A 14,039-nucleotide genomic window follows, 5' to 3' on the forward strand; every position below is an offset into this window, starting at 1 on the left:
ATCTTCCATTCGATTAAGCATGGGCTGCATAATGCATATAGAGTGGTTGAAATTCAATTTTGGAGAATCGAACGTCCGTTTGAGTTAAATACTTTAAAGTACTCCATGAAAAGGGGAAAAACATTCACACACAACAACGACAAGCAAGACAGGATAAATGATATGGGACATATGATATCTAATTTTTAATAATTCTAGATGGAATTTATAATAACACAAATCCACTCTCCAGAATGGGATGTGGTTAGGTATTCGATGACACCTCCCCCATTATTATATCGGATATGATATAATTATGTATTCCCCCTGCCTATGGGAAATAAACACACGCATCACCCCAAGGATTTTTGTAGGGGTGCTTCAGCACCCCTATAGCACCCCCACTTTACAGGGCCATGCTTTATATCTACTCTTATTTATCTTCCCAACTTCACTCTGAAGGTGTTTTATTTCTTTAGAAGAAATTCAGGCGTTCATATCATAAATATGATACGAATGGTACTGCTATAGATTAGCCTAAAATGTGGTGAATATTGATGAACGAGAAGTTTAATGTTTGATATCACGAATTGGTCACGATCATGCTACGCTTGCATCGTCCCAACTCCTCATCCCCTTTATCATCATGGAAACTCGAATGAATTCATCTTATTAATTTGATACCCATTTCCATATTGTATTCAATCTCTGCCATCAATCTGGAGAGAATTCATCAAAGGACTTGTATGATTTATCTGACAAGTACTATCCGACATTTACCATAAAAATAGTGGTTTTCAGCCACTGAAAATCAAGGAAAGTTATCAGATCCGACAACTTGTCGGACGACAAATGTCAGCAAAACGTTCTCCTGAACCAGGGACGGATCCAGGATTTTCCAAAAGAGGGGGCACATTTTCCGGAGAAAAATATTGACAAGCCCCCCCCCCAAAAAAGGGGGGGGGGGTTCAACTAGCTTGAAGACCAATTATCTTTTAGCATACACTATGACTATACCCTACCTTCTTAACGTTTCCCGACATTATAGAATTCCTGAAAACACCCTTCTCATTAAAACATCTTCTTTTAACGTTTTACAATTTTAACCCCTCCCTCACGAAAACTCACGATACCAAAAAATAAAAATGCTGTTTTTTGCCTTGATTGTATGGTTTTATCAATAATATATTTAGTATAATTAGTTGCGTAGAGATGGGGGCCCAATTTGTCACGTCCAAGGAAAAAAAAAGAAAAGAAAAGAGAGAAGGGTAAAAAAATGATGCTATTTTCCGAATATCATGTCAGAATCAATCACAAAAATAGATTTATGAAATAATTTTTGCTTCTCGCTTCGCTCGCTCGCAACTTTTTTTTTTTATAAAGCTCGTGTGATATACGCCATACCTCCCCCTCCACAAACATTTTGACCCATTATGCCAGTTAGTAAGATATATTTATTTCTAATCAGAAAAAGTATTTTATTGAAGTTTTGATTGGAAAAAGTCAATCTGACAAAACATCGAAAAAAAACCCGGATGGTTTGAATCATTCTCTCCCATGTGCACAGTATTTGAATATTACAGTGAACAGTCATGAAACCTACATTTCCACAGATAAGGATAATCATTGATGCATTTATGATTGATGGAAAAAAAGAGAAAAGAAGATTGTTCCACTTGAAATGGAAATATGCATCTATTCTTGTCATCTCGAAAAAAAAACAAGAAAAACACCTTATACTGCTTGTAATAGGAGTTGCAGTATAAATTGATCCCTAGTTGTTGGAAATTAGACTCAACATACCTCTATTCATGAATATCATGCATGTTTATCACCATTTTTTTGTTTGAAGTCTCAACGATCATGACTATCCTTCGTTGGCATTATTAGCCATCTTGGTATCAAAAGTTGTTCCACTCCCCCTTCCCCCTCTGAGGACCGATGATCCGCTTACAATGTTTCTTTCTCGCTATCGAGAAGTCATGAATGATCGATGTTCATGCATCGAGACCCAAGGCACTTTTCTATCATCCCTTTTCTTCGTCGTTTCATGCAAAGTGTATTCTCTAATCTTTAAAAGTGTCTTATGCCGCAGTCACATTAACGAAACCGACTCCAAAACGACAGGGGCCGATTGCACGAAAGGGCCTTTGCAAGGACCATATTTCGTGTCGCTGATTTCTTATGATGCGCCGTATGTGATGCTTTCGTCCGTTGAAGTGAACGACAACCATTGCTCACAAAATGAATTATGTAAGAATAAAAAAAAATCAGTTTAAAACGAGCTGACTAATGTTAAGAGCTTTTAATAACCTGTTAAAAGGCACCTCCTTTAGCACGTCATAATAAATGGGCGCCACGAAAAACGGCCCTGGCCAAGGCTCTTTCATTCAATCGGCCGCGAATCTATTAAAATCTAATCTTTCATGCCATCGCCCCAAAATCTATTAAAAACTACTCTTTCATGCAATCGCCCCAAGTCTATTAAAAAGAGTCTTTCATGCAATCATCTCCAATCTATTTAAAATACTCCTTCATGCAATCGGCCTCAAATCTATCAAAATATTACCAATGGCAGACGATAGGTCGGTTTTTTTAATCGGTTTCCTAGTGGTGGCTGTAACATTACGATAGAAATTGTATTTTCTCATGTTCTTGGCTCATTATGTAGTGTCTGAATCTTCCCCTTGCTAATATGCTGCAGTCCCATTAACAAAACCGATTCCAAAACCGACCGATACCATGTCTTTGGTCGATTTAGACGGGGTTTGGAGACAGTTTCGTTGGTGTCACCGTCGCATTTCAATGCGAAAAGGGGGAATTCCCTTGACTTCCAACAAATTAATACAGAGTGGAGCAATTTGCGACAAGGGAGAGCATAAAATTCGTGTAAGACAATTTTGTATCACTGTCTCTTCACAAGAAGAGTTTTCCAGGTCAGTCAACAATTTTTTTCTCTATGTTGGAAAATATGATGACGTCCCCACTCACTATTTCTTTTGTTTTTAATGTTTGATACTATACAATATTTCACTTTTTACAGATTTGACAATAACGACCAACTTGACTTAATTATAAACTTTTAAATAATGGTAATTCCAGATGGTCAGAAAGGAATAAAAATTTTGTTTTACATGACAAAGTGGAGATAAGTAGAATTTTTCATATTTCATTTAATGAAATACAAAATATATAGTGATTGGTAGACGTCACAAGTCTGCTCTACTTAGGACTATCGAACGCCCCAAAGTATTTAGCAATTTTGTAGCGGGGGGGGGGGGCATGGCTTGCTTCCGAAACTACCTTGATTTAGATATTACGACTGAGATGGGCAAGCGATTAAGACAATCTTCATTTTATAATGAAATACGCTATTATGTGTTATCAGAAACAGTACGTAATTCAATCACTTAGATGACAAGATTTGCCTACTTTATGAGCACGCCATGCATTCCAAAGCCTGCTAAAGCTAGCAAACAGGTATATCTACGATCATACGAGCGAGAAGAGCGTTCGAGGTAAAATAAACATTTTTAATGGCAAAAGTGTTACATTCATAAAGAAAAATGAGAGCTATTCACATACTGTAAGATCTTTTTAAATTGCACGCTTTTCGAAATAATACTGTAAGAATGTTGCTGTCGGGGAAAATACTGCACTATTTCGTCACTTTTTTTTCAAGTCTCCAAATCTTGAGAAATACATTCATGCGTAAGTGAATTAATTTATTACTTTGGGCGATGTTTGCATCTAATCTATATATTAGTACATCCAAAAGCGTTTCTCTAAATTTATGTCTTGTCTGTGTACACGTATTTCCAAAAATAGAACTATCACATGCCATTTTTTGTTCCTTCTGGTAAATTAATTCGCCGGGAAATAACAGCGAATCAGGTTCAATTTTCAATCTTTTCATAATGCCGAGGTATTATTTTGAGACTCAAGATGTTAACACTTCATTCTCGCACAAATTCTATCATCAATCTCTTAGGCCCGTATTCTGAAGTCGGGTTTAACTTAAACTCAGGTTTAAAGTTGTGGTTTAAGTACGGAAAGCCAGTTGTTACATAAATCACTGACAGTAGAGATCTCATATTTCAGCTCATTTGGCTCTCAAATCATTCATAATTGTCTAGGAAGTATAAATAGATGATTGTCTTCACCATCGATGAATCAGAAAAGAACACAGTGAACATAAGAAACATATATACAGCATAATAAACATTTTGACACTTTTGGCTTCCCATAATTTTAGCACAGAGTTAGACCATGGTCTAAGTTAAACCTGACCTTTGAATACGGGTCTTAATTTTTTTTTATCTCTCCTCACTTCTATCTCACATTCCTATTCTCTACACTCTTGTCCTCTCTCTGCTCATTTTCTCCGCTTCTCCCCCTCCCTCTCTTTCGCCCCCCCCCCCCTCTGTCTCTCCATTCATCAACCCCCACCCCCTCTCTCCCACCCCCTTTTAAAAATAATGCACAAGGAAAGCTACACGGAATAAAATATAATCCTATAATGGAGCTCTGAGATACATGTACATGTATGAAAGATGCCCATCCTAATCTTGAGGTTTCAATTTGGTTTTAACTCAAGCTCGACTCTGTATATGCATTTCCAACCAAGACAGTGTGTGTTGGGACCTCGATCACCCAATACCATTGTATTGAGTTATTACAAATTACACATTTATATCAAAGGCCACTGGTTAAAGAATGTAGTTTGTAACTTTGTATAATGGAATATAATCACGGTTGATCTATATTATAGTGACAAACTGTCATCACGGGACCTACTGTACTAAATAATTGCGATAATTTTCACCTGTAAACTTAAATAAATTTATTCCGCAGACAAAATAATACAAGAGAAAAATAACACTTTTAATAGAATAACATTTCTATTACCCGAGGACCAAAATGCCATTCTTAGCCGATCAAGGCCCCGTAAGTTCAAGGTTTGTGATGAGAGAACAACTCTGATTCGTCCCTGGTTTGTGTGTAGCACAAAGTGCGAATGCAACAATGATCTTGATAGGTCACTGGTATTTATGGATTGACTGAAAACCTTTATGACACGAGGCGGGAGCTGAACTTGATTTCAAAGATGTAAGAATGTAAGAGGCGGGAGCTGAACTTGATTTCAAAGATGTAAGAATAACATACAAGAAAAGTACAAATCCATTTGTAGAAATGGTTCTCTTCGAATTGCATATACATTCTGATCATGTATGATATAGGAATGTATCAATCGAAGGATTACCTTGTCATTGGTTGTACCATGGACCTATATACTACTCTGAAGTAGATCTACTTACGACGTGTATACTCTATTCACCCTCTCTCCTTTCCCTCCTCATCCCCTTTCTCTTCCTCTCTCTTTCAATCCATTTTACTGGCATACTTAATCTGAAACACAATCGTCATGACAACGTATTTCAAGAAAATTCTATGTAATGCAGTGGCTGCTATAAGTTAGTGAACTCCACCACAAAATGCATTCCTTCATGCTGCGTGCCGAATGTAGACAACAACACTTCAATGTTGGGCGAGTCCAAAGAAACAAACTTCATTGAATGTAACATTTCATCACCTGACTTCACAATGAAATATCTATAACATAGCAGAACGTGAACATCATTAAAGGTCAAGTCCACCTCAGAAAAATGTTGATTTGAATCAATAGAGAAAAATCAGACAAGCACAATGCTGAAAATTTCATCAAAATCGGATGTAAAATAAGAAAGTTATGACATTTCAAAGTTTCGCTTATTTTCAACAAAATAGTTATATGAACGAGCCAGTGACATCCAAATGAGAGAGTCGATGATGTCACTCACTCACTATTTCTTTTGTTTTTTATTGTTTAAATTATACAATATTTAAATTTTTACGAATTTGACAATTAGGACCTCCTTGCCTGAAGCACAAAATGTTAAAATAATGGAATTCCACGTGTTTAGGGAGGAATGAAACTTAATTTTACATGACAATGACGAGAAAATCAAAATATTTCTTATTTCATATAATAAAATACAAAAGAAATAGTGAGTGAGTGATGTCATCAACTCTCTCATTTGGATGTAACTGGCTCGTTCATATAACTATTTTGTTGAAAATAAGCGAATCTTTAAAATACCATAACTTTCTCATTTTAGATCCGATTTTGATGAAATTGTCAGTGTTGTGCTTGAATTTTTTCTCTTTTTTATTCAAATCAAGTTTTTGTTGGGGTGGACTTGTCCTTTAGATATGTTCATTTTCTGCTGGGGTTCACTAACGTTTTAGCACCACCATGACCTCTGTAATTAGTGCATAGAAGAAAGTACACAGCAAAGAATGGCGTCTTGCCTAAAATAAAGATAAAAGCAAACGTTCCCTATAAGTTTCCTTACCGCGCAACTTTTAATGACACAGCATTTGGAACACATATTGGAGAGAAGAAACAAAATAAGCCACATAAATGATTTCGAACCTGAATTGCTTTCTACATGTTATAGCATATTTTTTTGGCAGTGTCACCCCGTAAAAAAAAATCTTGGCCATGGTTGTAAAGAAACATGAGCTGAATAAAGATATTCCTGGTACTATTTTCAATCACAATTCCTGTATATATATATAGATAGAGAGATGTACACACTTGACAAAAAATGTGAAATTTTACATCCTAAATGTAATACTGACATTACATTTTTTTGTGGGGGGGGGGGGAGGCTGCGATCTTCCACCTTGAGTGCGAAAAAGGGGAAATACAGAAATGCACAAGCGCTTGCTTTAGTTTGCAATGGAAAATGTCAATTTTTATCCCAACAGGTGCAAAGTTGTCTCACATAGGGTACAACTTTATGGTCGCAATCTGTGTACCTAATTGCACCATTATAGACGCAAACAGCTTCGTAGGGTGCAAAGTTGCAAACAGCAACAAGCTACCAGTGTTGCAATTGGATGGTGCAAAATTGCACTTCTTTGTCAAACCAGAGAACAACTGGCAATTCATCAGACTTTGGTGTTAAAAACTTATACATGGCTTAATGTGTGAAAACTGTTTCACAAAGCGATTTGGCAGTGAATTTCACTAACGATTCTGTTACAAGCTACTGAATTCCTTCAAACTGATTGGTTGAGAGACAATAGGGAAGTATAAACCAGAAGGCATATACGAATACCCCACTGTATAGTGATACCATGAATTAAATATATTGTAAAGTTGATAAATTCTGTAGTCATGGCAGCAAAGCTCATCCCTCCCTGAAGGGATATTAACATTAATTACTAATGTCTTGGAGGACATTTATATTTGAAGACGTCCATCATTAGCATTTACACATACAAGGGAAATTATGTACACTGGCATCCTGATCCTGGTAGATACATGCTTATATTTTAAATGATGTGCTTGTCTTTCATGGGAGAGCAATATCCATTTCCATGCAATACATTTTGCCCAACACACATTCAAAAACACCACTTTCTTGTTTCATAGAATCTTATCAGGTACAAAACAAACTGATTCGGCGTCATATGCAGATTTGAAAAAAAAAATATTTATTAGTCCAGCTAAAGAATCATCAACATTGTACAATTGTGGTTTTTTCCAAGTACATTGAACATTTTGTATGACGAATAAATTGCACAATTTACTCTCGAAAGCTGATACTTTTACCTGATATGCTATATCTAATAAAAACAAAACAATGAACAGAAGAAATGACTACAAATTCTCATTTTTGTGAAAAACAAACTCATTAATTTGGCAAGTGAAATTTTGTTTTAAGATTTTTCTCTCACGATATGCTGATGAGTAAAATTGAATACTGTTACCATGGTTACATGGATGTATAATGTATATAAAGCTGAAGATTTATAAAACGAAAATGTCAACATTCCTCCGTAATGAGAAGCGGAAGGGCATGAGGTCTTATTGTCCTATTAATAATTATAGGCCTATGTTTCTTGAAATGACACGATTTTACCCGAGGCAATAAACTAGCCATCACATTTCACAGCTTGAAAGAGCGTATAGAATTGGAAACTGGTAACATACAAACAAGAACTTAAAAGGACGATATGAGATTCGGTGCTTCCTTTTTGCAGAAAAGGTGCATGGATATTGAAACCTGTTTAATATTCATGTATAAAAAATTCAAATGATATACTATTGCAAATAAAACCAAAGCTCTCAATTTGGCACTTTGCACAGGCAATCACCACACGAAGGAAACAACCCGTCAGTTTTAACTTGCGCTCTGACATTTTCTTCATAGTGAACATGTGGCATTATATGAGAGACGTATCAACAGTAGCCGACTATTATTTTCTCTTTGATGGTAGCTTTCTATACCGGCCGAACTGCAATTGTTATCTTTTCTCCTAGGAATAGCAAACGAGAACTGCATGAAGAAATACCTCGGTCATGAATAGTCTGTTCTATATCCCATGGCTATAACTTGTTCAGGTGTTAAGGCAATGCCCCCTCTCTGCATCCAACCACTGTTTTTAGTCGATTTGGTCCCATAGTAAAAATCATCTTCATCATCACTATACAAATCGAAGTATTCCCAAGCATTGTCTCCGCTCGGCCTCGAGGTACTCACCACCTTCACCGTCTTCTTCAAGACGCGTATCACTATCCATGCGAGCACGCAATGCCAGATGAAAATAATAAAAACGGTTAATCCGACACCCTCGTCCCGTCTCCACTCCCTTCCTGTCATACTCAGGGTGCATCCTATCTGGACAAACCAAGTTCCTTGCACCAGAGAGCATCCACAACGGAGCCACGCAAGCTGCTCAAACTCTGGCACCAGAAGTTCCCCTACGACTACCAGGGCCGAGAAGTATATAAGGGTACATACAGGTGTGTACATGCACCTGTCACAGCCGGTCGGTAAGCTGTTCAGGTGCGCTGCTACGATGGCATACTCACAGAGCAGGGCAAATAATATACATGGTTTGATCCAAACACGCATCCAGGTTGAATAAAAGTCGCATAAAATTAAGACCACGCTGTATAAGGCATATGGTAACCAGATGACGTAGATAAACCATCGGGACTCGATAGCTGCGGAGGGTGTCTCTTTTCCTTTCTCCAGCCGTGGCATCATCTCGATGAGCAAGAGGACGATGACGCTGGTTGCGATGAGGATGCCTTCGATCCATGATCTTTTGAAGCACTGTTCGATCATGACACTCTCGATCTCCTCGTCGACTTCGGTTTTCTCGCGGTAGCGGGTGAACTTCTCGTAGCTCTGCTTGAATGTCCAACCGATGGCGACGAAAAACATGAAGGATCCAAAGATTGTGAAGTCCTGCCATGTAACAGCCATCTTGACTCGGTCACTGTGAGGGCGTCCTGTAAAGTGTTGAAGGTCACCTTCTCCAGGCAGCTAGGGTGACCGATCAAGTTTGTGGGACCTCATCAGGAACCTAACAGAAAAAATATAAATGAAGAAGAATAGTGGCATAAGTACACTGAAATATCTATACATCAACGACCTAAAACAAAACGTCATTTTTGTACAGGATTAACAACCATCGGCGTGCTGATTTCATCACTTTGGTCTCATTTAAGAAATCCATTACGAGTCCAAAGATTGCAGACATCCTAGAGATATACGTCCAAGAATGCACTTCACAAAATAATATATCAATGTTAACATCATCCCTCAACATTAAAATACACTTATCTCAGTAATAAAACAGATGTCAGGTTCTCAGCATCAGTAGGAAGGAAGCTAGTTCAATTCAATTCAATTCAATAATGGTTTATTAAAAACATGCCTCGCAGCCAAAGGCTGAATAAAAAACATGTGTACAATTTACAACAATACAAAAATACTTGAATACAAACATGCAATGATATAAAATTACTAGAACTTATTATCGTAATACAAGGAAATACATTGTTGAAAGTAAATTAAATCATAATTGTGTTGAACGTAATAAATATTAAGTATGCAAATTATAACCACTAGTTGAGAACAAAGAAGTTGTCAGAAGTATTTAAATTGCCTATTCTTAACTGTGCTGGGTAAAGTATCCTAAATGGACTTGCACTTAGGGTTGAAACAAAATTAAGGCTTGCCACTTTCAGGGAAAGATGGGGGCATGAACTACATGTAAGGATATACTAGTACTTCTTAGAGAAATGTCTGATCGGAGATGAAGACGGATTATCTCAATTATATTACTCTTCTCGTATGGCACACAGGTTAAAGCCATAGGACATGGAAAGTTTGTAAATGGATGAAGTCATCACATTTCCATGGCAACAGATAAGACTCGGATAATCATCCATGAAGAAAGAAAAAAAAAATTAACAGACCCCGTGCCTCATTACCCAGAAACTTAGTGATTTTAATACATTTCTACAACTGACTGCATATCAATATTGGTGCAATCGACCACATACCACTCCCACGATTAATCGTAAAGCTTTGTGTGTCGAGCAAGGATCTCTCTTCATCAAGACGTAATCAAAGGAGAAAGAACCCTTTATGGAGGAGAGTGGAATGCTCCCCAGAATACCTTGCAGACATTTAAACCGAGGTACCTCATCAAATGAGGTAATAGCAAAAAATATAAAACTTGGTATACCTCCTAGACTGAGGTAATACCAAAAAAAGAATATAAACCACGGCCTCGGGGAACATACTTGGACGAGAAATAGGATTAAAGAGAAATAAAAGGATAAACTACTTTATCCGTAAGCATCCTTCTTTCTGTATTAGATCCGGGAGATTCCATGGAAGATTACCCACCACTGTTTCTACATCTTGATAAGATCTTGAGCTTTATGTTCTTATCAGATAACAGCCATTTTTCATTCGATGAATCCCATTTGTAAGGAAAATTCCAGCTTTCAACTGGACGTTAGTAGGTTCAGGGCATGAATTTATTACGCGTTCGTGCAGTGCATGATGACGATGCTGCTGCTGCTGATAGAGACGATGATGGTGATAATGATGATGGTGATGATGATGATGGTGATGATGATGATAATGATGATGGTGATGATGATGATGGTGATGATGATGATAATGATGATGATGATGGTGATGATGACGATGATGATGATGTTGATGATGATGATGATGTTGATGATGTTGATAATGATGATGATGACGATAGTGGCAGAGGTAGTAATGATCTTAATGTTGTTAATGATTCATCTGATTTATATAATAATGATCATGGTGATTGTAACGTAACCAAAGCTGGTGGTTTTTTTGTTTACTATAATTTAAAAGAATAAATCACTCTATCTTACTGCAGCATTCTATTTCATCAGCAGAGCACAGTTACATCTTGTCTCCTTTATTCTATTTTTTTTAAATCAAATTTGCTATCATCATCCTATTATCATGCTTAAATCGAAACTTGCAACAGAAACCTGATTTGCTTCTCTGATGTGAAGCTTGTCGGGATGGTCTGCACACGAAAGCAGGTGCACGTATAATCTTTGGAGATCTGAAAATTGTAATTCTTTTTTTTTTCCAGGGCAGCGGAAAGTCACAGTAGATTTAGATCAAAACCTCACTAAGTATCTAATGGGTTACTGTATTATCATCAGGAAAGAAATGGTGTGGGTATATAGGGGTAGAAAGAAGTAGGAGTCGGGAGGAGAGAGGAAAGAGCTCATAAAAGTACTAGAATAACTTTCCTGACCAACATGACCAACGAACAAAATAATGGGAACGTCTGGGAAACATCTCGTGTGTGTGTGTGTGTGTGTGTGGATGAGAAGAGGTAGAGAGAATTGGTAATACCATGCTTCTGCATGTACGTGTGAGAGGGTGAGTGTGTGTATGTGCGTGAGTGTGTGATTTAATGCAGTCTCTTCAAGGGGGGGGGGGGCAAAACAGAAGTGAGGACACACGGGAGAGAGGGATATAGAAAGGTATGAAAAGGGGACGGGCGAAAAGAGCATGAGTATAGCAGGTACTGATAACTTTTACTGAGATAGATGGCTTCACTTGTTTCGTATCAAATGAGGGCATGATGAGAATAGACAAGTACTCCATTAGCCTTTGATCATAAATTGAACCGTGAAACGTGTTACATCCATTCAGGGACATGTTTCACAAAAATACTCACAAACAATGTGGTGTGATGATGTGCCATGGCAACAGAGCCCAATACTGATAGCCAATCGCAATCTATGTTTCCATGGAAGTTACAATAATAATTACAAGTTAAGAAAGCTTAATTCTTTATTACCGAGAACCATTCTCTTATCTGTTCCACCATGTTGGGAAGGTGAACAAAATGCAATGAGTTTTTATATATTCATGTCCATTAGAAATATCAAATGTGAACATTGTGACTAGTGGATGTTTCCATACATGTGAAAAAAAGGAAAGTATGTATCATTATTAGCCTTTCTTTAAGACGTACACTTATGGATGTTGAACAATTGATTTGAATATTAATTTTCATGCTTTAAAAATTAAAGAATCCATTTACTTATTTTCAGAGACATTCAATTGCACTTTAATTTTTTTTCGAAAATATAAAGAGGGTTTATAGACAAATATAATGAGCAAGAAAGGGAGGGGGGGGGGGAGAGTCAGACGTAAGGCCAAAAATAGCGGAGCAAGATAGAGAGAGGAAGTTTATTGAAAAAGAACATGGAATATAAATCGAATCAGGCATGCAATATGCAACTTACGAGCTGAGGGAAGACACAACTATTGTTGACAATGCATATACTAGCACTTGTCTCAACCACTTGTCGTCTTGATATCTATATTTACCAGGCACTCTCAAGTCAGAGGATATACTCAGGATCAATATTGACTGAATTTCTAAAGATCCGCCAACTTCCAAGCATAAACCCTCTGTTCAAACATGAATCGCATCTCATTTAGCTAGTATTAAGTGACATCATTTGAGTTATAACAAATAAGGAGATTCAGAAAATATTTTTTTCTGTGGTAGATGAGGGTATTATGAACGAACCCCCCCCCCCATTATTACTGACGAAAGTCTTTTCTTCTTACTTTTATTCATATGTATGAGATTTCGGCCTTCTTGCTGTTTCGATATTACGTAGTCAAATATTTTGAAGTCTTAATGTGGTAAAACTGATGTCTGGTAGTAGCTGTAGTATGTACACTCTAAAAAATGAAGTGCTAATTTAGCTCTTAAAGAGCGTGTAGCAGAAGTAGTAGAAGAAGAAGTAGTAGTAGTAGTAGTAGAGGTAGTAGTATATAGTAGTAGAGGTAGTAGTAGTATATAGTAGTAGTATAGTAGTAGTAGTAGTACACTGTAAAAAATGAAGGCTAATTTAGCATTTACAGGGCTTGTATAGTGACTGCACTAGTACTGATTTTCTAGTTCAAATTTAAAGTATAGTTTAAATTTGAACTAGAAAATCAGCACTGATATAGTGCAGTCACTATACAAGCACTGGAAGTGCAAAATTAGCACTTCATTAGTTTTACAGTGTAGTAGCAGTAGTAGTGGTGGTGGTAGTAGTAGTAGTAGTAGTAGTAGTAGTAGTAGAAGAAGTAGTAGTAGTAGTAGTAGTAGTAGTAGTAGTAGTAGTAGTAGTAGTAGTAGTAGTAGTAGTAGTAGTAGTAGTAGTAGTAGTAGTAGTAGTAGTAATAGTAGCAGCAGTAGGAGGAGTTGTATAGCAGAAATAGTAATATTAGTAATAATGAAAATGAAGTAGTAACGTCAGTAGTTCTGTCAATAATTGCGAGATGAAATTCATTATTGTCTATCGGTAACCTTTATAATTCCTACATCTTTTATTCGATTGCATTAAAACAACCCCATAGTTTCTTACTTATATCACACATGGTGAACAAGTGAATTACACCAATACAATACTCAAGTAACAACAACAAGCTAGTAAGAATTTGCATTCAATGACCTGAACTCCATAAAACCACATTGCCCTCATTTACTCTCCGTTTTATAATGTATTGCACGTGTTTACCATCCATACATTTACTGCTGTACCGTTAAATATCAAATTACTGCATCTTATTTACTTATCTGTTTATAATTGGTTGCTTCGATATGAAATTCATCAACATGTATTTTCTGAAGTT

The 14,039-nt window shown here is 36.9% G+C and overlaps 1 protein-coding gene across 1 annotated transcript in view; it reads right to left on the bottom strand.

Annotated features, from left to right (window-relative positions):
- Positions 1 to 7,582: 7,582 nt before the first annotated feature.
- LOC121407055 overlaps positions 7,583 to 14,039 on the bottom strand; it is a 29,976-nt gene continuing 23,519 nt past the window's right edge. Inside the window, exon 2 of the mRNA XM_041597970.1 lies at positions 7,583 to 9,405. Within this exon, the coding sequence (XP_041453904.1) occupies positions 8,391 to 9,305 (915 nt within the window). The 5' untranslated portion in view covers positions 9,306 to 9,405 and the 3' untranslated portion in view covers positions 7,583 to 8,390. The remainder of the gene's footprint in view (positions 9,406 to 14,039) is intronic.

Source organism: Lytechinus variegatus, chromosome 2, assembly GCF_018143015.1.
Source record: "Lytechinus variegatus isolate NC3 chromosome 2, Lvar_3.0, whole genome shotgun sequence".
Classification (NCBI taxonomy): domain Eukaryota; kingdom Metazoa; phylum Echinodermata; class Echinoidea; order Temnopleuroida; family Toxopneustidae; genus Lytechinus; species Lytechinus variegatus.